Raw genomic sequence first — 26,122 nt, 5'->3', positions numbered from 1 at the left:
ACCAGAATCTAAATGGCAAGCTCAGGAAATGTTTCAGTTTCCGACTTAAAGTAGACTTTAGTCAACTCCAGAGTGGGCTATATTGTTCCTAACTGTGCTAGTCAGGAATCCTAGAAGGGGTGCCAGACCATTCTGGAGCACGTGGATAAGAGGAAGAGGGAAGTACACTTAGAAAAGAGGTGTGCAAAGTGGCCAAATCTCTCTAGACCCAAAAGAAAGAACTAGTTATGCATGTGTTTCTTTTGGTGAACTTGGAATTGGATCTGAAATTTCAAAAGATCTGAGAGGGCACGGGTGGGTTTTTCTCAATTCTACATCTTTTCAACATTAATAAAATTAATCTTCACTGGACTATTACCCCCATCCTATCTCATCCTGTTCTCTGTATCTGGAAGGTTGCTCTTCTCTGCCTTCCCCTGGTTAATTCTCACTTAATGGCTCTTCTGGGATGCCTTGGTGTGAGTGAGACACATCTCCTTGAGCCTTCGTGGCACTGGGCAGAGTTGCATCATAAAATCTGCCCCCGTGTTCTGCAACTGTCTGTCACTGATCTGCCTCCCCCAATGCACTGTGAGGTCCTCAGGGGCAGTGGAAGTGTCTAATTCATCTGTATCTCCCCAGCACCAAACATTCGGTCTGGACATAATAGACAGTTATTCAATGTACTAACAGATATGAGTAACACAACTATTATCCCTTTACTATCAAAAGCAGAGTCATTTTTCATGCAATCATGGTACTCATAGTTAATGCCACACAAAAATTGGAAAACTTTAATATTTCTTAAGCAAAATAATGACAAAAGAATCAAGGCAAAAGGATGGAGATGGAGTTTCACTCTTATTGCCCAGGCTGGAGTGCTGTGGCATGATCTCGGCTCACTGCAACCTCCACCTTCTGCTTTCAAGTGATTGTCCCACCTCAGCCTCCCGAGTAGCTGGGATTACAGGTGCCCACTACCATGCCTGGCTAATTTTTGTATTTTTATTAGAGACGGGGTTTCACCACGTTAGCCAGGCTGGTTTCGAACTCCTGACTTCATGATCCGCCCGCCTTGGCCTCCTAAAGTGGTGGGATTATGGGCATGAGCCACCACGCCCAGCCCAAAATGCCTTTTAATAAAGGCAAAGGTTTACTTACACATATTCAAATAGAGGAAAATGCTGATGTATATATCTTCACTGGGATGATAACTTACCCCATAAGCCCATCCAGCTGCAAAAGCAGCTTAAATGATATATAGTTCTTTTAATTTGCTAACCTAACTAAGTCAGGTTCTTGTCCACACTGATTTGTTGGACAAAATTAAACCAACCTTGTATTGGTTTACAAAGAAAACCAACTTTGTGCTTTTCTTTGTACTTTGTCATGCTGATTCCTCTTGTCATAGTTGCTTGGATGATCTAAACATTTAGAAACAAAAGTCCAAAGTCTGGTGATTCATTCCTTTCTATGGGATGCTACTGCTCCTTCAGCAGCATCAGCTTCAGGAAGAGGATGTACATTATTAAGTTACTTGACAATGACAAAGTGAACTAGGATGGCATTACATACACGCTTTTTTTTGGTTTTGTTTTGTTTGGTTTTGTTTCTTTTAGACAGAGTCTCGCTCTGTTACCAGACTGGAGTGCAGTGGCGCTATCTCGTCTCAGTGCAACCTCTGCCTCCCGGGTTCAAGTGATTCTCCTGCCTCAGCCTCCCCAGTAGCTAGTACTACAGGTGCCACACACACATTTTTAAATTGGATTTGTTGCTTGAGATTATGCCTGCTTGTCTATTCAGATGAAAAGCACCTGCTTATGAAATGAGCCTGAGAAGTCTGACAGATTTCATATCTAACATCAGTTTAGGGGAAGTGATGGAAGCTAACTTCAAAGGTCAGGTGAATATTTTGATGGAACTTCAGAGAATTCAGTTATGGTAAGTAAATATTTATGGATAACCTGAAATAAATACTGCACTGTGTTCTGTATAAGATATAAATGAAACTTTTTTCTTTTTATTAAGGTTTTATCTTTAATTATGATACTCCCTTGATAAGAAGGAAGGAACACTACACATATCCAGATCTCCAGTCAAAAAAATGAGGCTTTCTGAAATGGTTACAGATTTTAATAGCAAAAGCTCATAAAATTAATAACCAGCACTCATTTTTAAAACATACACTTCCAAATTTATATTGAGAATCATAAGATGCCATGGATAATTTACTTATGACACAAAGGCAGTGGAAGGTAAATCTGTTTGTTCAAAAGTCATAAGTAGATTTTTCTGTTTTTGTAGTTTATATTAATGGATGGATACCTACCATTATTATACTAAAAACTAATTTTGAAGAAATCTGAGCTTCATAAGAATTCAAATACATGCAAAGGCAATGTTCCAGCATATCTGAATTACAAGGGATCTAGCCCTGCCTTCTTAGTTTTATAATGGTTCTCTAATGAGTCTAAGAATCTCTGCAGAAAGCTCATTTTCAGCTAGTAGTATCTAATAGAAGTCACTCCCTACTCATTTTGTTCCTTATTTTCAAGGCTTTCAAGATCAACTGTACAGGAAGAGACTACAGGATTGGATGCATCCCAGTCTCCGGGGCACATCAATTTCCAAACGTTACTGCCAAGGCTATGTAGAAGAGTCAAAAAAAGTTTTAAAAATCCAGAAAAGGAGCAGTTGTTCTAACTAGTTGAAGGTAATGATTTATCAAGAACTGTTAATCTGCTGCAATGTGAAGAGCCCCAGCACATTCACTTTCCATCTTGGTGTCAGAATAATTTCTAATTATGGTTTGGGGCAGTTTTCTCACTTGAAGCTAAACAGAAATTTGAGGAAATGTATGCATTTAAAAAAGCAATCATCCACTCTGCTGGTAAATAAAGACACAGTTATGCACAAACTGTGCCTAGGCAATTTAGGGGGTTATATAAATGACTGAACTGTTATTTTTAAATTGACGTGAAAACGACGTATTCTCATTTATGAGAGAAGGGAAGTAAAATGATTCACTTAGTGTTCGAGTTAGATTGCATATCATTAACGTGTAAAATGGGATTTAGGTACTTATTCTACATAGATTTAATGTTATGTTAGGATTAACTACAATTGGCAACAAGAACTTCATGCAAAAAATGACCTTTAGATTTTCATAAAAACCTCATTTCTGCAACTTATTATTGTGTATGACTTTGGACAAGTTACTTAACCTCAGTTACCTGAGGCTCAGTTTTCTTATCTTTTGAATAGGGTTAATAATACCACCTTTTAGGATTCACATACATTCAAAAACTTGGCATTGGTTAGCTATAGCTATTAGACATTATCTTGATGTTCACTTGCCTCCAGGATGAATATGTTTAGGCTTTTTCCTAACCAGAGAATAAACCCAGAACCAAAATATATAGGTCCGAATAAGTACCCCAATAAAAGGGGAACATCTATCCAAATTACATTCCCCATCCCTTCCATTTATGTCCCCATTGCCCCATTTGACGCCTAATTCCACTTTTGGGATTTATTACCTGGTGCTAAGCATTGACTTCTTCCTGAAGAGGCCCCTAAAAATGCAAAAGCTCAAGGAAACAATAATTAAAGCTATCATCACTTTGTAAGAATGCATTTATGTGGTTTTCTCCAAGACAAAATTATCCCACATACTAACACTTGGTACCTGGAAAAGGATAAAATAGTTGTTAAAAAGGAGCAATCCTTGTCAACAGGGTAAATGACAAATAAATTTACAAAAAAAGTAAAGGGGCAAAAAGGCACAGGATATATTTTGCAATTTTGCTTAAGTAAGTTTTGTCAGTTAATCATTCATTAGGTACTAAGAACCTTTGGACAGAAACTCAAGAAAATGGCATTAGTAGTTGCCTCTAAGGAGGAGAACTGGTTAGGCAGGTGCAAGAGTGGGAGTAGAAGGGCAACACCCACTTTCACTGCATATCCTTTTGTACCATTTGATTTTGGCACTGAAGGCATGAATTATCTACACAAAAGTTTTAATTAAAAAAATTCAATCCTCACACTCTGTTATTTCTCCTACATCATCTTTTAGATTATTTGTTTACATTATATGACATTTAAACATTGACTTTTGGCGGGGCACAGTGGCTCATGCCTGTAATCCCAGCCCTTTGGGAGGCTGAAGCAGGAGGATTGCTTGAGCCCAGAATTTCAAGGCTGCAGTGAGCTATGATCATGCCACTGCACTTCAGCCTAGATGACAGAGTGAGACCCTGTCTCTAAAAACAAATAGAGAAGTTGCATTTCTTCCCTAAAAAGTAAGTTGGAATCATGTAAAATTTGATAGGCCTCTAAAGACTGATTTTTCTTTAAAGTATTAAACATAAAAAATACTCAAAATCTAAAGATACAAAATTATTAGACAATTAACATTATTTACTGACTTTCTGTATATACAGTTTCCTTCACTAAAACTTGGGCTTCCTGCACACAGGGGCTGTATTTTATTAATCTTTGAGGCCCCACTGAGGCAAACACTGGACTTTCACAAGAATACTTTCTTTAATTCCAAGGAAGAAAAGTCATTAAAAGAAACATAATATTTTGATTAAGAAGGAACTTCTCAAGATTTTTATAAAAACAAACAAAACAACAATAACAACAGAAAGAGGGACAGGGACAGGGAAAAGGAGTAGAAGAAATAGCTATAAACCACCTACATTCATAATAGAACTTTCGGGACCTTACTGATTGCGAATGCTTGTGAAACACCGAATACATCACAAGGAGGGAGAATTAAGGTTAATCTAAAATAATGAGAACATTTGTTCAACAAAATATTTGCTACATGCCTATTGTGTGCAAGGCCTTGGTGACAAAATGTTGACCAATGCAGACATGATTCTAGCCCTGACAGGTTACATAATAGTGGGAGATACAGAATGGTAAACAGGCAATTATCACGTGGTATGATAAATATAAAAGGAAGTTTATAGAGTTTTAGGAGCTCGTAAAAGGAGAGCCAATTCCATGCTTGGAAAAGTGATGTCTAAGTGGGACTAGAGTTTTGGAGTTCTCTAAACCCGAGTTCAAATCCTGATTTTACAGATTACACTCTATAACCCTGGCTAATTTATTCAATCTCTCTAGGCCTCAGTTTCACCAACTTTAAAATAGGAATTATGATAGTACTGAGTTCAAAGAGTTGATGTGAGTATTAATGAAATTCACATCACAAATCTGATATGGTATGTGGCAAGTACCCAATAAATATTAGCTACTAATATTAGTGATAACAGTAAGCTGAGAACTTAAGGCAGGTAAAAGGGAAGAGAGGAAGGAGGAAGAGTACCCAGACAAAGGAAAAATGTACAAAATAAAAGCAATAGTCTGGTGAGCTGCACTGAAAGAACCTCGCTTGATCCATGGGTCAGGGGGTGCTTGGGGTGGGATCAGAGGTGAAGCTGAAGCTGGAAAGGCAAGCACAGCCCAGCTCAATGGGTTTATCTAAGCTCAGTGGGGGCCCCTTGAGAATTTTAGTCAAAGAAGGGACAGGATGAGATCTGAGTTTTTAAGAGACCAGTTTGGCTACAGTGTGGGAATGGAATGGAAAATGACAAGACTAGAGGCAGAGATCAGTGATGAAAATGTTAAAATAATTCCTTGGCTACTGTGGATTTTCACAGTTGGGAATGCAGACATCACATGAAAAATATATATAGCAATCCAAAGAGGGTCTCCAAGTAACTATCTTCTTGTATTAGTATTTCATTCATTCATTCATTCATCCATCCACTCACTCAACAAGCATTAACACCTACCAAGGCGGGGAGCTGGCGCTGTGAGAGATTGCTACAAGCATTGCCCTACATGACCCTGCTCTCCAGAAGCATCCTATCCAACACTGACTGACCATATTCCTCTCCCTGCCTGGGAGGCCTGTTATTCTGGTGACCCAGATCATGTGCAATGCAAAGGCAGGCACCAGCAGGAGACCCAAACCCAGAGGCAGTATCACATAGTAGAAAAATGTCACTAACTACATCAGTGTATAGCTGACTTGTTATTAAAGGAGTAAATCTTCCATGACCCATTGCTAAGTGAATAATAATAGTCAACATTCATCAAATGTCCTGTCCTATGAATTTCAGGTAATTAATAAATTTATTACAACAACTTTGTGAAATAGGTATTATTATGTCCACCATATAGATGAGAAAACTGAGGCAAGAAACACTCCCTAAAGGTCACAGAATTAGAAAGTGGTGGAGCTGAGATTCAGTCTGTTTTTATCCACTACACCATGTGACTTCTGGCAGTGGGCCACCAAGCTGATATCAGAATTAAACCAATTTAAAATGTATGCTTCAAAATCTGGGCAGGGGAAAAAGATCACTGCTCACTTAGGTATCAGGGAGGCCAAAGCTTGGAAGCTTTTATTATAGGAATAAAATGAAATGGATGAATAAATATGGTGACAGTCTCTTGAGAAGAAATTGGACTACTCTCATCAAAAGAGTGCCATCTTGAAAGGGTTTTCAAATCGATTTTGCTCTTTTAAGTTCAAACCATAGCTCTGCCATTTGACCTAGAACACATTAGAAAGTATTCAAATGGGATTACATTCCTTATCAGTTTAAAAGACTGGCACATCTCATAGACTCAAAGATGGAGAGGTGTGGCAAACAGATCAAAGGGCTAAGAGAGATCTGTTACTCTTTTGGTTTTCTGCTAATGGAGGGTGGAATAAAAGCTGATGATCTTACTAAGAAATTAGTAGAATATGTCTATTTTCTCAGGCCATGTAGGATTCCATCAACCAAGTAGTGGAGCAGGTGAGGAATAAGCATATTTTATCATAAGCTCTATGAAGCATTTCCAATGTGAAGTGAATACAGACAAAATAGAAAAAAAAATCTTAAATCTCCAGAAATGAAAGAAACCACTAGCTTCTTGCAACGCCACTGGATGCCAACAGCAACGGAGTCTTGAGCCTGGGCTCTTAACTGGCAATGAGAAGAATCCCAGGCCAGATGGCATTTTAAAATCCAATCTCACTCTATTTGTCTCTCCCCACTAACCTACATTGCACTTAAAGCAATCAGCCATTTCACAAGCTGCAGTATTTCAAAGTAGTTACAAACCTTGAGAACAGAAAAGCTCTCTTAATTGCTGTGAGTTTAAAAATATAGACAATAAAAATTACGGAATTTGTGAAACAACCATCTCTTAATTAAACACACACCCAACACCGCACAGAGTAGAGCTTTTCAAACCTAGTCCATTCATGCACACATTTAGCACAGCTCAACAATACACTTTCCTTCTATTCATTCACTTACTAGTCCCGTTCTTTGGGACTCACTCGCCACCACTGAAAACGAACTTGAGAAACCCCAGGTCTGTGGGCACCGACACCCCGTTAATTAATACAGCTTGTCCTGCTCCAAGCTCCAGGCAGGACTTGGGGGCTTCGGTGTCACGACTGGCGCTGCCCCCTGGAGGGACGCCCAGCCTCCAGCTGCCCTCCCAGAGCGGCACCCCTCGTGTCCCCTGCTCCCTATGAAACACTCAAAGTTGCACTGTCGTCGCTGCCGTTTGATTTTCAGAAATAAAAATGCTCGTGAGACGGACTCCCCCGCCCACCCACCTGCCCGAGACCGTACAACCACACTGAATCGGATCCTCCAGAAGGCTGCCGGCAGCCTGGAGGTGTGAACAATGAACTTCTGACTCTGACACACACACATACATACACACACACACACACACACACACACTCGCCCCACGACGGGAAGTTGTGAACTAGCCCAGGTGCCAATGGCGCTACTCCCCAGGCAACGCGGCTGCCGACGGGAGGGGAGGGCCCGGCGCGCGCCCCGGCCGCGCCCCTCGAGTCGCCGGGCGGGCAGTTACCTCCTTCCTCCGGCTCGGCGCCCCGGGTCGGGTGATGAGGGCCGTCTCCTCGCACACCACGGCCACGTCCTCCACGAACACGCAGTCCGGAAGGCTCTCGTCGGCCGGCAGCTCCACCACCTGCAGCCCCAGCTTGCTGCCCAGCACGCCCACGTAGAGCTGGTGCTGCCGTTCCGCGCGGGCGACGTCCACCTCCTCGCCCTTGGCGCTTCTCAGCGCGTGCTGGCCGAGCGACTCCGGCAGCGCCCGCACCACGGCGTGGGTGGCTCGGCCGAAGGCGGCGGGGTGGCCGAGCCCGGCCATGGCTTCGGGAGGCTTAGGGGCGGCGGCGGCGGCGGAGGCGGCCGGGTCCTGCCGCGGGCAGTGCGCTCCAAGCCTGCGAGCGCCCGGCGGCTCTTCTTGGCAGCCGCTGAATGTGGTGCAGAAGGAGCCCAGCTCGCGCCCGGAGCCCTGCCCGCGCGACTGAGCATGCCCAGAGCTCCGGGCGCCGGCCCGCGCGCAGCCCGCGCGCCCACTCCGGCGCTGGCGGGTCTCGCGCCAGCCTAGGCAGGAGTTGTGGCGGCGAGCGCCGCGCGAGGAGTGGGGCCAGGAGAGGCGGCCGGGGAAGCAGCAAGGGCAAGAAGTATGTTCAGGCGGGGGACCTCCGCGAAAAGCCACCCCTACTCAGACCTGGCGGTACCTGTGTTCTGTCGCAGGTGCACACCTCCCATCGTCCCCAGCGCGGAATTGGAGAGCCAGCCTCGGTCTGGACAGAGCGGCTGGAGGGCTTCTTGGTTTTTGCCTAAACAGTTTAAACCTTGCGTACTTACAAAGTCTAGTCCACTTTTGAAGAGCTATAATGGCTTACAGATTCTTCATTTTAAGCTTAAATAGCACGGGTCCCAGTTCTGTTTTCTGGCCTTACCTAAAGTACAAGTTTTTTGTTTTTTGTGTGTTTGCGTGTGTGTGTGTTTTCACAAAACAGCATTTGCATATCTGAAAACAGTTCTAATTATCTATGCTGCCTAACACCATCCTCTACCCCCAACCCTAACCCCCTCCAGTCCTGGAGCCCAAACCACTGAAAAGTAACTAGTGATTTGGTTTCCAAGTCCTTTCAACATTCTGGTCAGTTTCCTTTTGATACACACCAATTTGCTTGTATCCTTTTAAAATCATAGCATCCGGAAAAGAAACAATTCTTCCTGTGTGGTCTGACCAGCACAGACTACAGCAGCACCCTTGTTCCAGATGCTGGGCCTCTATGAACACTGCCTAAGCCTGTATTCTCTTTTCTGGTGGTCTAGGGCCAAGGCCCAGGCTCCAGCCTTCTTGCCAGAACTCTGATCCCAGCTTTTAGGAAACTGGATTTCTAGGAGCAGGTCTGTCTGAGCATCCTAGAATGGTTGCCCCAGTTGAGCCCGGAGATGTGATCTGCCTTCTCTCCCCTGTGCCTTCTCTCCCCTCCCACAGGGGTGGTGTGAATTTATAAATGAGCTTCAAAATTCTCAGCTTCACATTTTAGTTTTTTTGTCTGTTTGTTTTTTGTTGTTTTGTTTTGACGGAATTTCGCTCTTGTTGCCCAGGCTGGAGTACAGTGGCGTGATCTCGGCTCACTTCAACCTCCGCCTCTCCAGTTCAAGCAATTCTCGTGCCTCAGCCTCCTGAGTAGCTGGGACTACAGGTGCGCGCCACTACTCCCGGCTAATTTGTATTTTTAGCAGAGACAGCGTTTCACCATGTTGGCGAGGCTGGTCTCGAACTCCTGACCTCAGGTGATCCACCCGCCTTGGCCTCCCAAAGTGCTGGGATTACAGGCATGAGCTACCACGCCCTGCCCAAATTTGAGGAGTCTTAAGGACAGCTCTGACACTGATGTTGGGAAGTGGGACCAAAAGTAAAATAAACCTTTAAGACCTACTAGGTAGTACTTCTAAAGCAAAATTCTTGGGGGATTCAGGCAGCCCCATTAGACCCAGTTTGGCGTCAGAAATCACTTAATGGTGTCCTCAGATGGAGGATTCCCATCAAAGTTACAGGTGAAAGTTGATCTTAAGTTTACCCAGGTTAAATATAAAATTTATTTTTTTTAAATTAGTTCACTATTTATTCTTTATTTATTTATTTATTTTGAGATGGAGTTTCGCTTTTGTTTCCCAGGCTGGAGTGCAATGGCGTGATCTCAGCTCACTGCAACCTCTGTCTCCCGGGTTCAAGCAATCCTCCTGCCTCAGCCTCTCGAGTAGCTGGGATTACAGGCATGTGCAACTACACCTGCCTAATTTTGTATTTTTAGTAGAGACAGAGTTTCTCCATGTTGGTCAGGTTAGTCTCAAAATCCTGAACTCAGGTGATCCGCCTGCCTTGGCCTCCCAAAGTGCTGGGATTACAGGCGTGAGCCACTGCGCCCAGCCTATTTACTCTTATTATATATTGTTTATTTATTTAGCTCCCGGGTTAAATAAAGTATAGGACTTCATTCTGCCCTTTACTGCAGACTTTACCAGACATTGAGGCTCCATATGTCTCTAACTGGCCACCATCTAGCAATCTTCATTCATGCCTGTGCCTTGTTGGACCTGAAAACTTCACTTACCACTCAGTGCCCTGAGTCTAACTATGAACAGGGCTCTGTGTACCACTCTGGGCTCATGTCAATCTAGCAGCCAATTAAAACCTGATGTTAGCCATGTCTTTCAGTACTGAAATTGGGTAACTGTTCTTTTAAAATCTAATTTTGTAGTTATCCCTGTTAAATGTTATTTACTTCTTTCTAACTTGTCTAGTTTTGATTCTGTTATCTCGTGCATTACTTATTACTTCTAATTTGTGCCATCTGAAATTTGATAAGCATGCCTTCTGTCTTCTCTAAGCAGTTGTCAAAAAGTGTTAGAATGTATATATTAGTAAAAAAGAATAATAAAATTACCAAATCGGTAGATTATAGTTTACATGCTTTCACGCTTCAGCAATGAAGGACTGTTTTTAGGAAAATGGACTTTATTGAGCTTAATACATTGATATGTTCATTTTTCCCATGAATATTTATTGAAAATTCCCAAGGCACATCACCATGTTATGCACTTCAGAGTCACAAAAGAAGGAAGCACAAAGCCATGATCCTTACCTTGAAGAGCTCACAATCTCATAGGGAATCAAGACATCCAGAATTTGAGCTGGGGTAAGTGCACATGAGAGGTATACATAACAAAGTGCTACAGGAAGGTAAGGGAAAGAGAGATCTCTATGGTGGGTGGGAGTGGAAGAAAGCCGCTTGAAGGTGATTGGACTTGGTTTAGGCCTTGAATAATTTTTGGATGTGAGTAACTGAAGGAGAGAATGAGAATTCTAAGGGAAAGGCATTTTCAAAGGACAGTAGGTAGATCAATTTACATATCTATAGGAGCTGTAACAAAACAACTCCAACACATATAATGGCACAAAGTTGATAGAAGCTTATCTCTTGTTCACTTAAAGTCTAACACAGATGTTCCTGATTGGTTCTCAACTCTTTTTTCCAAGCAATATTCAGGGATCCAGCTTTCTTCTATTTTGTGGCTCCAACTCTTCTACATGTGGCATCCAAGTTTTCCATGCTCACTGTATTAGTCAGTTCTCCTGCTGTGAATAAAGACATATCCAAGCCTGGGTAATTTATAAAGGAAAGAGGTTTAATAGATTTAGAATTCCACATAGCTGGGGAGCCCTCACAATTATGGCAGAAGATGAAGGAAGAGCAAAGAGATGTCTTACATGGCAGCAGGCAAGACAGCTTGTGTAGGGGAACTCTCCTTTAATAAACCATCAGATCTCATGAGACTTATTCACCACCACGAGAACAGTACAGGAAAGATTCACTACGATGATTCAATTACCTCTCACCTGGTCCCTCCTACAATACATGGGAATTATGGGAGCTACAGTTCAAGATGAGATTTAGGTGGGGACACAGCCACCCTATCTCACTCACCTTCCTCAAACTGGAAGAACAAGAAAGAATATACAGCCACCACATGTGAAAGGCTTAATGGGTCAGGCCTAGAAGGGATGCATATCACCTCTGCTCCCATTCTTCTGTCTAAAATTCTGCCACCCTGGTACAATAACCTGGAGGGAGGACTGGAAAATACAGTCTGCTGTGGGCCTAGAAAGAAAAGAAAACACAAGCCTGGGGAAACAGCTGACTGGTGTCTGTCCCCAGAGAACTGTGGGGAAAATAGAAAACAAAAGTGGGAAAGTGGGCTAAGCCTTCATCAAATGAGCTGTGGAGAGGCATATGTTGTGGAAATTAAGAGCATAGCTTCTAGAGCCAGACTGTGTAGTGAAAGCTTGGCTCTACTATTTCCTTGTTTTATGATCTTAGGCATGTTACTCTTTTCCTCAGTTTCATCGTCATCTATAAATGAGGAGTAATGAACACATTATCATAGAGTTATTATAAATGTTAATATTGCAAAATGCTTAAAAAGTGCATAGAATAGTAACTAGAGCCTAATAGATGCTCAGTAAATATTATCCATTGAGAGGTTTTGAACAGAAGGCTTTGCACATGATTTCCTACTGAAGGCCAAACCACACATGCACATTCACTGAATTATCAGAGTCATATAGCTGCTTGAAGGTATGCTTTCCAATAGAACTAGTGGCCTTCCTAGGTTGACAGACAAAATCTCACCCACAAGTGTAATCATAGATTCAATAAATAAATATTTATTGAACCCTTGCCAGGTATTGTGCTAGGCACTGGGGATGTAATTATGAATGATAATGTAGGGCTTATGGTCAAATTGTTCCTTTTGCGCTTCTGGACATTTCAAGAGCTTTATAAGCAATTTTCTTTAAATTCCCTGTTTGACATACCTAAAGCTATTTCTGTTCTGGTTGGATGTTGATTAACACAGGGGTAAGTTTTCTTTTCCATTGATAATATTGCTGGTATCTTGCCTTATTTGAAGTCAATTTTAGATAGCAAGTATCTGAAGATTAAAACAGGCATTCCTGTCTTACTCTTTTCTTACTCCATTTTAGTAGATACAAGATTTACTTTCATAGGAGACAGGTGCTTTGAGGTGGGGGTGTGTATTAGTCTGTTTTCACGCTGCTGATAGAGACGTACCCGAGACTGGGTAATTTATAAAGAAAAAGAGATTTAATGGACTCACAGTTCCATGTGACTGGGGAGGCCTTACAATCATGGTGGAAGGCAAAAGGCATGTCTTACATGGCCACAAGGCAAGAGAGAAAATGAGAATCAAGTGAAAGGGGTTTCCCCTTAGAAAACCCTCACACCTTGTAAGACTTATTCAGTACCACGAGAAAACATGAGGGAAACTGCCCCACATGATTCAATTATCTCCCACTGGGTCCCTCCCACAACATGTGAGAATTATGGGAGCTACAATTCAAGATGAGATTTGGGTGGGGACACAGCCAAACCATATCAGGGTGGGAATTCTCAAAGAGAAGGAGGGCTCAAGGGTGTCCTTGTCCATCCTAAGTGCTAGAAATATTGGACCAAGTAAGTACCATAAATCTGCAATTTGACACTAAGTCCTGAGTGTTTTAACATAAGTATTACATAAATATTTACTGTGAAAGAAGCCCATTGCTGCAGATTACCTTTTATATCCAAGGAGTGAGTGGTGTTTGGTTGAATGGGCAGGCAGTGAGTTACAGACCCCGAGAGGGTTCCACGGTAACCAGGACTCTGGTTCCTAAAATCAAGACACATAGCCTCCTAATCTCAGTTTCTCCTACTTTCATCTGGGGTTTTGTTCATTAAAGAAACATTTACTAAGCATCTACAGTATGTATGGTAGAGGAATACATAAAAGCAGTGGATAAGGCATGGGTTTTGAGTCAGACAAGCCTGAATTTGATTCCTGGCCCTCCTACATTCTGGCTGTACCACCTTCGTGTACCCAAGACCTGTGTTTCACCATTTTCTGTCTTGCTTGAAGCTGTAGAGGACTGATCTTCATGGACTTCATCACCTGGCATCCAATTTTTGTTGGTTTTGGTGAATGGGATATACTTACAGGAGACTGGAGGACAAGAGCAGAGAGAGATTGGGGTATTTATTTCTCTGGCTCCCTTCCTGCTTTTTCATGGTTGTAGCAACAGCTCCATCCTTCTACAATCATAGCTTCTGCTGGTGGCCCCTCTTCCATGGTTCCAGCTCTCAGCTGGGTTCTGGTAATGCTGTTGCCTTCCGTTATTCCATCTAGGGGTGGTATTGGCTTCTCGTGTTTGCTAGTCCCTGGGTGCCTCAGTGTTCCTCGTTGGTTCTCTTTACCTGCCCACACCTCTAAAAACATTCCTTTTATTAAACATGCTCTTCAGAATTGTTTAAGTATGCCATTTGTTTTTTTACCAGGGCCCTCACTTATAACTCACTTGTCATGTACATATATGTGTATATGTGTGTGCACACATTGTCTTGAATTGGTGTGTAAAGTGGAAGTTATAATACCTTGTTCTCAGAGTTTTGAGGCTGAAATGTGACTGCATATACAAAGAATCTGAGCATTGCTTCTAGGACACAGTAAGTACTCAACTGTGATAGCCATTAATATTAACAGTTATTGTGCCCTTGTGCCAGACATTGTATTCATTATGGAGTATCCATCTGCCTCTGTATAAAATGCCTATTTTCACCACTTAAAATACCCAAGTCCTTCAAATGAGATAACATAAAGTGCCCACAACAGTGATAGGGACACTGCAAGCTCTCAGTGCTTTCTGCACTTCAAAGTTCAGCCTTCTCTGGTCCCCACCTCCTCCTGTACAAGCAACACATTCCTTTTCTGAATTTCTGTAGCTCTTTCTGTGTTCCTCTGTTGGGGCTCAGAAAACAATGCCTCAAAATGAAGGCCTCAGAAACAGCCTCAGAGGTGTAGGTTTGTTCTCTGACCTTCTCCTGCCCTTCTGTCTCTCAGTCCCATGCCCCACTGAGGCTAGGCTCAGAAACTAGAATCCCTCTTTCCCGAGGCGGGTCATAGAAACCAAAATGCCTTTTTCCCCAAAGCCAGACATAAAACCTAAAAATATTACTCCAATTTTTCTTCTGCCCTATTTCTGTGAAAAGTGGCCATAAAGAAATTATCTGATATACCTTGTTTGTAGATCATAAGACCCCCATTCCAGAGAAAGTCCTGTCCCACCCCCAGAAGGAAGGAATGCTGCTCAGACAGGCGAAGGAGAATCTAGGCAGACAGACCTGGCTGGGTTTCCTCGCTCAGTTTGTTAGCATTAGATCATATCCTTTTGGCCACTCATATTTCTACATGGCTGTCCATACTTTGTTAAACCTAAGCATAAAATAGGTCAATTTCTCCTGTGTCTTTGGGTCTTCATTTCTGAATGCTCCCATGTGTACACCCTAAATAAATTTATATGCCTTTTCTCTTATTAATCTGCCTTTTGAGAGTTGATTTTTCAATGAAACTTCAAAGGGCCCTTGGTCCCCACACCACTCTTATGCTGCTTATTACTTTCTCCTAGCACAGTGTAATAACCCATGGATGCCAGAGTCATCTACCTCATTACAATGACATTAGGGGCTAATGAGATAACGAAAATATCCTGAAAAGTTCTAAGTACTATATAAATATGTTAAATTTTAACAAGTTTGTGATGTATTATGATGATAAGCAGAGGTGAGTGTTGCTCCAAGCTTTTTTTTTAGATTCAGTGGGTACATGTGCAAGTTTGTGACATGGATACATTGCATAATGCTGAGGTTTGGGCTTCTATTGAACCCATCATCCAAATAGTGAACACAGTATCCAATGGCAAGTTTTTTCAGCCCTTCCCGCCTCCCCTCCTGCCTCTTTTTGGAGTTCGCAGTTTCTGCTGTTTTCATCTTTATGTCCATGGGTATTCATTGTTTAGCTCCCACTTATAAGTGAGACAAGTATTGCAGTATTTGATTTTCTGTTTCTGCATTAATTCACTTAGGATAATGACCTCTAGCTGCATCCATGTTGTTGCAAAGGAAATGATTTCATTATTTTTATGGCTGTGTAGTATTCCATGATGTATATGTACCACATTTTCTTTATCCAATACATCACTGATGGGCACCTAGGTTGACTCCATTACTTTGCTGTTGTGAGTGGTGCTGTGATAAATATATGAGTGGCAGTGTCTCTTTGGTAGAACAATTTCTTTTCCTTTGGGTAGAAGTGAATTTCTGGGTCAAATGGTAGTTCCCCAAACTTTTATATCAGCTATTTTTTTCAGTTCTTCAGAGCTTCTTGCAACATTATTTTTCCAGAAGTATGTTTATAATCATTTGATATTCAATATATATTTATGGGGGAAGAAATAGTTTGAGGGGAAAGACCTTTCAAATTCTGGGAAATCTAAATGTAGAAGAAAAGAAAAACATTTTTCTACAGTTAAAATTGTTATATATGTATATGTATGTGTACTCACACACACACACACACACACAACAGGGCTCTGATAACCCCCTTCATTGCCTTGTGAAATGAAGTTGCTTCATTTTCTTATGCAGCAGAGAAATGCCAGTTTCACAATGCCAGGGAATCGCTGTATTTGCTTTTGTGATATTAACGCACAATGGTTTTAACATAGCATTGGTATATACATGTCCAAAGAATCCTTTGCTTCAGTGATGCTTCTCTCTCATGGCTTCTTCTCTTCTGCCAGTCTGTCTCTCTCCCTCTGCTTCTACTCCATTGCTTTTCCTCATTCTTTCCTTTAAATGTTGGTATTTCCCAGAGTTCTCTAGCCTCCATCTCTTTTCTTCCAACTTTACATGCTCCCTGCTTTGGATGATCGAATCTAGGCCCATGACTTCAAATACACCCCAGTGCCAACATGGCTCAAACTTTCATTTCTGGTCTTTTTCTGCCCAGCTTCAGAACTGCCTAAAAGACATCCCTATTTGGCTGCTCCACAGGCACTGCAAAGTCGACATCCCAAAGCACAGCTCATGTCCTGCCCAGGATTGCTCCTTCCAATCCCTATTTCATTCATACTGGTAGTTGCTTAAACCAGTAATCTGAGTGTTATCCTTTGCCTCACATTCTCCTTTACCTCCACATTTAATCAATCACCATGTTTTGACCAATCAATCCCCTTAAAATGATTCAAATCCACCCATGTCTCTTCATCCACTCTGCTACCACTTAGTCCAGAAAATAATTATTGGTTTCCTGGATTACTGCAACAGCCATCTTATCCAAAGCGGTCTTTCTAAACTGCAAATCTAACTGCCACTCTCTTGTCTAAATCCTCCAGTAGCTTCCCAGTATCCTCAGAATTAAGTCCACATGTTTTACCATAGCCCACCCAACACCCCACCCCTGTGATGTGGCCTCTGCCTATTTGCCATCCTCATTCTGATCTCATCCCTATTTTCTCTTACTTGGGCTTCTGTGCATGGTTTCCTATTTCCTGGAATGTGTGTGGCCCCATCTCTGCCTGGGTAATTCCTAATCCTCTTTAGACTCATTGAAGGCATCACTCCATTCAAGAAGACTTCCATGGGTTCCCAGGTTGGATGAGATGCATCTGTATCTCTGTTTTGACTCCTATGACAAAGCACTGTTTAACTTGCTAATCCAAGGAGCTCTTGGCAGACAGGCACATCTTTTTATTACTGGATCCTCAATTCAGGTGTGTAGAGAATGACTGAATTAAAGCAATAGATGGCATTCCTCTCTCCCCATTCTCATCAGCCCACTTTCATATGAATGGGTTTCGGTTCCTATAAAATAAGAAGGTTATACTAGGCCCCTTCCAGCTTTAAGAATCTATGATTCTGTTGCTCCCAATGCTTATAAATTGCTATGGGAGAGTGGAGCGTTCATGGTCACAGCTGTGTGATCTTGTACAACTTGCTTGATCTTTCTGAGCCTCAGACCCCTCATTTGAAAAATGAGGATAGTAATATCAATCTTACATAGTTCTTATGAGGACTAAATTAAATTAACTTAGACAACATATGAAATATGTTCTTCCTCTCCCTTCTGCTGAGGGAGCCCTTTGTTCAAAGGAGCCCTTTGTTCAAATGCTGGCTCCACTACTTACTATCTGTACAATCATGGTCAATTAACTTCACATACAGAGCTTCTGTTTTTTTCATTTGTAAAACAAAGATTACACCTATATTATGATGTAATGAAGATTAATGAGATGATCCATGTAAAGCTTTGCAGCATGTAGATATAGCAAGTGCTCAACAAATGTTAGCCACTTCTGTGATCATGGAGGAGGAGAAGTGGGAGGAGGAGGGAAGAAGAAGAAAATAGGCAAAGCATAGCAATAGTTGACTTTCAACAAAGGTTACTCCCTTTCCTCTTTCCTATTCCATTCTTGGTTGGAGAAAGCTTCATTTACCCATTCGAGGGTCAAATCCCATTACAATAAAATTGTTGCCCAACTTCCCTTGCTGAATGGGAACCTTATTATATTAAATTTTGGTAAGAATTTCCTACATTTTAAATAATTCAAGTTACTTAATTCGATATGCTTGACAACACAATAGGCGTAACTCTTAGAAACATAGATCATGTAAACACTGTCAGATTATTTCCCCACACTTTCTTTTCCTTACCAGCACCATTATAAAATTATAGAGGGGTTCCATATATCGGGACCTGCATCGTGCAAAAGGTGGGGTGGGGTGGGGGTAGAGGTTCCAAACTTCTAGTGGGTTTATGGAGAAAGCCTCACTGTCCCTTACCTGAACTCTTACCTCTGAGGTGGTTGGGTTTTTTGTTTGTTTGTTTGTTTGTTTTGGTTTTGGTGTTTTTGAGACATGGTCTCGCTCTGTAACTCAGGATGGAGTGCAGTGGCACAATCTCAGCTCACTGCAACCTCCACCAGGCTCAAGCAATTCTCCCACCTTAGCCTCCTGAGTAGCTGGGACTAGAGTTGCACGCCACCACACCCGGGTAATTTTTGGTTTTGTTTTTGTGTTTTTATAGAGACAATGTTTCGCCATATTGCTCAGGCTGGTCTCAAACTCCTGAACTCAAGCGATCTGTCTGCCTCAACCTCCCAAAGTGCTGGGATTACAGGTGTAAGCCACCATGTCCAGCCTCAAGGTAGTTGTTGCACGCTTCTTTATTTTGCCCTTCATCTACTTTCTCCTCTGAATTGTCTTTCCTCAGCTCCTTCTTATCATGCATTTACATTTCTTTCTCTTTGTTTCAGTTATTGTTGATGCACAAAAAACCAACCTGAAACCTCGTGGCTTAGAACAGTCATTTTGTTTGGCCCATGATTTGTGAATTAGGAATTGGGGGAAGGCTTGTGTCTCTGATCCACATGGAGTCCATTGGGGCAGCTGAAGCTGGGAACCACTTTCCAGCTGACTTTCTCACTTACATCTCTGGTGCCTCAGTGTTGCTCAGCCTGACCTCCAGCTCACCCCCTCCACACAGGTCCCTTCTTCCAGAGCTTCTTCCTGTGGCTCAGGATTCTCACAGAATGGTGGTCTCAGAATAGTCTCATTTCTTGGTGGTTGGCTTCCTTTACGTGAGAAGTGGAAGCTGCGATGTTCTTTAGGGGCTATGCACATAGCTAACATGGCATGATTTCTGCTATCCTGTACTGGTCAAAGCAGTCACAGGTCTGCCCATCAAAGTGAGGGGAACAGACACTTCTTGATGGAAGGAGTGTCTATCATTAACCAGTCACACTCTTAGTATCAAGTTCTGTTATTCTTTCAATATAATGTTTCAATAATATTTTCAGAAAAAATTCTTTCAGTTTTTGAAATTTTACTAATTTTTTTCTGAATTAAAAACAGGGTCCATAATACAGATTTATTTACACAACTAGCACTAGTCACTGACTAGTAGTAGGTGTGAACACTGTTTATCAGAGAGACAGCTATGAATCAAACCATCACTAAATACTCACAAACTAAGTGTCATAAAGGAAAAGGACTGGGTGCCACAAGCATGCATAATAACATAAATCCCATATGTCTGGGGGAGTAAAGGAAGGCTTTCCTGGAGAAGTGACTTCTGAGCTGAGAATTGAAAGATGAGTAGGTATTAATTAGGAGTGGAGAGAAATTGCCAAACTGAGCTGAGCATATGAGCAAAGCCGCAAGATGGGAGGGAATTTAGTATGTTGGAGGAAGGAAGAGAAAAATCTATGTGTTACAGCTAGAATATCAGTGATATTGTTAACCTTGTTTTAAAGCTAAGGGTCAGCTCCTGGCTGAGAGCCCTGACACAGGTAAGGGCTCCACAAATATGTGCTCCCCAATGATGGGGGGCCTGTCAATGATATGCATCTGCCCTCAGGCCTTTTCTATAGCCTTTACAACTAGAAGAATGTCCCCTACAACCTCATGACATCTCACATGAGAAACATCCAGATTCAGAGAAGTCAGCATCGAAAACCAGCCGAAGAAAACATTATCTACGAAAATATAACACATCCTGGTGGTTATCATAGAGTGGAGTTAAAATGTAAATCAAGATTAACTCACGCCAAGATTATGCTACTCTTTAGAGATGATATATGACTCACACTACTATCTCTGCTATACTATATATAGTATTGTATACTATATATAGCAGAGATAGTGTATGTATACATATATGTATATACTATCTCTACTATATATATATAGAAATATATATAGTATATTATGATGTGAAATTTTGATGTGAAACCTAGAAGAAAATGGTAATTTGTGTTCATACAGGTCACATATGTAGCTACTTACTAAATTTTTCAGGGAATTTATTTAAACATCTCAACCATCAAATTAGTGTATGCATCAATAAAAAATGCTGTACAGATTGACTATCATTTACTGTATAGGATATTTTATGCTTTTATTCCCTAGTATATGGGCTTCTATTCTCTGTTCAGTTTTTGTTATTTTAATATATTAACCATAATTGAAAAAAATTAATGATCTATGCTATCTGCCAACTCGAAAATCTCCTAATCTCAGTTTCTCCAACTTTCTTTCTAAAAAAGAATTTTAGAAAAGCCTTTAAAGAAAGAATTTTTCAAAAATATAGGGAAAAAAGAGAAAGGAAATTGCCTGGGAAAGCAAATTTTTCTTCTGTGAGAATGCTGACAGATAAACCATTTTGGAGAGAAATGGGCAAGAATATTATATAGAAAAATCAGATTCACTTTTATAGAAAACATGAGTTTCCACTAAAGACCATATCATAGGATACATCTTTAAAGAGAAAAGAGAAGTTTCCACTCTAACTTGGTTTTTGCCAAGAACGCTTTCTGACATCTTAATTAATTTTAGGAATTATCTGTATTGTTCTGCTCTCAGGCTGCTAATGAAGATATACCTGAGACGGGGTAGTTTACACAGGAAAGCAGCTTAATAGACTCACAGTTCCACATGGCTGAGGAGGCCTCACAATCATGGCAGAAGGTGAAGGAGGATCAAAGTCATATCTTACATGATGGCAGGCAAGAGAGCTTGTGCAGGGGGGAGTTCCCATTTATGAAACCATCAGATCTCATGAGACTTATTCACTAACAGAATGGGAAAAACCCACCCCCATGATTCAATAACTTCCCATCGGGTCCTTCTCACAACATGTGGGGATTATGGGAACTACAATTCAAGATGATATTTGGGTGGGGACACAACCAAACCATATCATCATCCTTTCAGTTGTATCCTTCCTATTGTAACTTAATGTGTCTTGAATTTTATAATATTGTCTGTCTTATTGCAATAGTGTTCATATCCTCATCAGAAGTGGTCATTGATGGGTAAGTTGGAGATCAGGGAATAGGTTTGGCATTGTCAGGGAAGACTAATGAATATCAACTGATAAAGAATGGGTTGTTAATATTATGGGGGATAGTCTATAGCATGTTACATTACTGTATAATGCTATATTCTATATAATTGTATATTACTTTATAATATTCTAGAAATATGGTGAAACTAACACATGCTTTAAAAGAAATTATATTTTTATTGCCTTTTGAAAGTTTAAATTTAATTTTTATTTTACTTTATTTTGTATTTTGCTTTTAAAAGATTAATGATTTGCTATAGCCCAAGAGGTAATAGGTGAAAGCTTAAAGTAGTTAATAATCTGAGATTATTTTTCCTCCCTCCTGTTTTTCTTTTATAAAGACACCAGATGGAAATTAAATACTTAGTTAAATTAAACAAATTAGGCACTAATATTACGACAATTGGGGTTTGTACTACTAATTGCTTATTGAGTATTACAACAGTGTTCACACAGTCTGAAAGTAGAGTGGTTTTGGCCACATATCAAAACGGGCAGTGTTATAACAGCTCCAGATGTTACAGTAACAGGCACTCTCGAGGTGGGGCCCATGTGAGCATCATGAGAAACCCAGACAATTAGATATTGCTAGTTCAGTTTGCTGGGCCTTGTCTTGATCCCTTTAAAGTGAAAAATGGTGCTTCCAGCTTGCATCTGTTTGGCCCTGCTTGGGAGAGAGTCATGCTGGGCCAGGCTAATCACATGTTCTGGAAGAGGTCACAAAATTCTGATTTGGGAATTTTTATAAACGACTATGCCCATCTTACACATACTGAAATCTAAGAAGATAATATTTCCTTGTCACATTGTTCTGAAGCAGACATTCAATTAAATTCAAAGAGCACATGTCTGCTCTCATAGGAAAAACTGTGAGCAATTAAAAGAGAAACAGAACAAGTGACAAAACAGCTCATTCTTCAGAAGAGCGGGAGAACTAACCCACTGTGGATGGTTCAACACTTCTGTCAGTAGGTAAAACTGTGACAGAGTCAACATTCACCTTAGAAATTCTTCTATGTACCCCTGCTCCACCCCACACACTGTTAGTAGTTCCCTATCCCTGGGTCACCTCTCAGCACAGGCTTAAACTGCTCCCTTTCACACCAAAATGTATGTGCTCTGGAGTTCATTTTGTCGTGATTCCTCTTAAGCTTCTAATGAAACCTAATGAAACCTATTCGGGATAGGATCTCAGATGAAAATAACTTTTCAATTAAATACTTTTATATTAAATGACTCAGTGTGCTAGATACTGTGGCTAATGATCTGATTAAGAAACGGTTTCTCTATTCATCTTTTTAAAAATCAGGAACAGGCAGGTGCTGTGGCTCACACCTATAATCCCAGCACTTTGGGAGGTTGAAGCTGGCAGATTACCTAAGGACAGGAGTTTGAGACCAGCCTGACCAACATGGCGAAACCCCATCTCTACTAAAAATACAAAAAGGAGCTGGGTGTGGTGGCAAGCACTTGTAATCCCAGCTACTCAGGGGACTAAGGCACAAGAATCACTTGCATCGGGGAGATGGAGGTTGCAGTGACCCAAAATAGTGCTACAGCACCCCAACCTGGGCGATAGAGCAAGACTCTGTCTCAAAAAAAAAATAAATAAATAAAAAATAAATAAATAAACAAAATTAAAATTAAAAATCAGAAACAATTGGAAAGCCCTATAATAAAAGAGTAGTTAAATAAATCATGGCACATCCATACCTGCGGGATATTCTGTAGCCATTAAAAAAATGCTTTTGAAAATAATGTTTTAGTATGATCACAGTTTTACTTTAAGAACATATATAGGTGAAAAGGCTTAATAAAATATAATAGTAACTTTTGTTATCTTTAAGAAGTGGGATTATATGTGATTTTTGTTTTTTAAAAAATTTTATGTATTTTCCAATTTTTCTTTAAGAAGCATATACTTTATAAAATAATAAAAATCATTTCTTGGGTTTTTTTTTTTTTTTTTTTTTGGGATGGGGTCTCGCTCTGTCACCCAGGCTGGAGTGCAGTGGCGCGGTATCAGCTCACTGCAGCCTCTGTCTCCCAGGTTGAAGTGATTCTCCTGCCTCAGCCTCCTGAACAGCTGGGATGACAGGTGTGCACCACCACACCCAGCTACTTTTTGTATTTTTAGTACAGACAGGGTTTCACCATGTTAGCCAGGCTGGTCTTGAACTCCTGGCTTCAGGTGATCCGCCTGCCTCGGCCTCCCAGTGTTGGGACTACAGATGTGAGCCACCTACCCAGCCTAAAGACAATTTCTCTCTGAAAGGGTTATGTCTAGTCCAAATTAAAAGGTTGAAAACAAATGATTAGTACATTATGATAAGTGTTATAGTTACATACAAGATATTATGAGAACAACTACCCATATGGATAATATCACTTAATATGATACCACCCCCAATGATTTCTCAAAAATCTTTTTTACACATTATAAACCAGCTAGTTTATTATTTTGTAGTAAGATATAGAACTTTTACGATGCAGACTGAAATACCTGTGTCAACATGAACAGTACTTTTCTTCCTAGAGGCAGTTACGTGGAAAGCCAGGTTATTATCACGTTATTTAATGAGTGTGAAATCCTAACAAGAGGAGACCAACTTTAAGACCAATAACTCATCCATGAAGGCTGGGGGCACCCTTTCCCACCACGGGAACACCTTAGCCTCCAGAAAGTTTATTGACTCTTCCCTCCTCATCTTGGTCTGGCTGAGCACTGCCACTGGCCAGTCACTTCCTGCAACCATACAGTCTGGCCAGCTTGGCCTAAGAGCTGTATCTCTGCTCACTGGTTTGTGTTGTTACCGCCACTGTTACTAACAGTTAAGTTCTGAAGGGGGCGTGTCAGTTGCTCCCATGTACCAACTAGGAGGCACAACAATCCTGTTAGTTTGTTCTCCCAAACTCACTCCACTCAAGTTTATCAGGTAATGTGCTCTGTAAGGTTGTTTCCAATCCCATTAGCACATACATAGATTACCTATAAATTGACCTAATGTAACCTGCTTTCTACGGAGGATTGAGGTTTTAAAGTTTTGTTTTCCCACTTTCTTGATCAGTGATTACCAATTATGTAGGAGTTAATGAAACCAATTCTGTATCACCACTGCAACCAAGACAGAGATACCAAGTCATATGTATTTTTCAAATCAATAGTATTTTGTTCTCTATAATGTAAAAAACAGGAAGATGCAGTCCTCAACTTAGTACTCAACACTAGGAAGGGTCAAGTTGTCAAAAAATATCTTTCAACAGTAGAAAAGGTTGCTTTTCAATTAAAAAACAAAGCAGGTATTGCAATCATATAATAATGATAAAATTACAGAAAAAAATATGTATTCAGACTGACCCACAGCATTCACACCACATCAGAATTTTGCCTGTAACAAAACAGTATATTTTATCTCAAAAAGTAGGTTAGGTCCATGCTGGCTAAAAACTTCAATCCCAGACCCAGTAAATGAGGATGAAATACATAGTGCATGCTTAACAGACATTGCATATACATCAACCATTCTTTAATGCCCCTCACTAGGGTTTTGAGGGATGGAGGGATGAAATGTGGATGGACATGTGCACTCACAAAGGCAGAGTTTCCTTCCAATTATAAAAATTCATACATGTGACCCTTTACTATGTCTTGGGCAATAGCTAAGATTTTATCTATGGGAATCCACCTTTGAAAATCACAACAAAAATCGATAGGAAATGATTTAATATAAAATATATAAACTTCTTAGGATGAAGTCTTTCACAGAAAAGGAAGAAGAGGACAATAATGAAAATGAATTTTTGGCCCGGCATGGTGGCTCACGCCTGTAATCCCAACACTTTGGGAGGTTGAGGCGGGCGGATCACCTGAGGTCAGGAGTTCGAGGCCAGCCTGGCCAAAATGGTGAAACTCCATCTCTACTAAAAATACAAAAACTAGCTGGGCATGGTGGTGCATGCCTATAGTCTCAGCAACTCAGAAGACCAAAGCAGGAGAATCACTTCAACCTGAGAGGCAGAGATTACAGTGAGCAGAGATTGTGCCACTGCACTTCAGCCTGGGCAACAGAGTGAGACTGTCAAAAAAAAAAAAAAAAAAGAATTATCTTAAAAAATAATATTCTCCTTATTTTGTCCCCTTATTTTGACCAACACTCAAAAACAAATCTGTACAAAACTAGGAACCCAGAAAAGGACCAGAGAGGATGTTACATTGTAAAGTCTAAACTTCTGCCCTCATCAAGACCCTCGTCTACGGAGCTGAGGGTTCCCAGGTCCACTGGAGAAAGTGAGTGGTCTCTGATCACCACCGCTGTGTCACCAAAGATGGCCCCAGGCCACTCGCTGTCAAACTTAACAGAATTGACCTGGACAGGGATTGAATCTCCCTAGTAGGTGCCCCGCTTCTTCTTGGTTTTCTCATGCTGGAAGGATTTGCCTTTCATGAACTGAAAAACCTGATTGGCTCGCTCTCCCCGGTCAAA

The 26,122-nt window shown here is 41.0% G+C and overlaps 1 protein-coding gene and 1 long non-coding RNA gene across 14 annotated transcripts in view; both read right to left on the bottom strand.

The window, feature by feature from the left end:
- Positions 1-26,122, bottom strand: part of DDAH1 (dimethylarginine dimethylaminohydrolase 1) — a 243,397-nt gene that overhangs the window by 132,201 nt on the left and 85,074 nt on the right. The window contains exon 1 of one of the 13 annotated variants that reach the window (XM_007978092.3): positions 7,879-8,552. The exons of 11 other annotated variants lie outside the window; for them this stretch is intronic. In XM_007978092.3, coding sequence (XP_007976283.1) covers positions 7,879-8,181 — 303 coding nt within the window. In that variant the 5' untranslated portion in view covers positions 8,182-8,552. Of the gene's footprint in view, positions 1-7,878; positions 8,553-10,882; positions 11,479-26,122 lie in introns of those variants that run through there. One more of the 13 variants, XR_012089613.1, reaches the window with a different exon arrangement.
- LOC119625622 (uncharacterized) lies at positions 10,883-13,466 on the bottom strand. Its single transcript, XR_012089614.1, has 2 exons — positions 11,828-13,466; positions 10,883-11,475 (listed from the first exon to the last, which is right to left on the bottom strand). It is a non-coding gene; the product is annotated as an uncharacterized lncRNA (long non-coding RNA).

This window comes from Chlorocebus sabaeus, chromosome 20 (genome assembly GCF_047675955.1).
Source record: "Chlorocebus sabaeus isolate Y175 chromosome 20, mChlSab1.0.hap1, whole genome shotgun sequence".
Lineage (NCBI taxonomy): Eukaryota > Metazoa > Chordata > Mammalia > Primates > Cercopithecidae > Chlorocebus > Chlorocebus sabaeus.
This window is presented reverse-complemented; position numbering and strand designations above follow the sequence as displayed.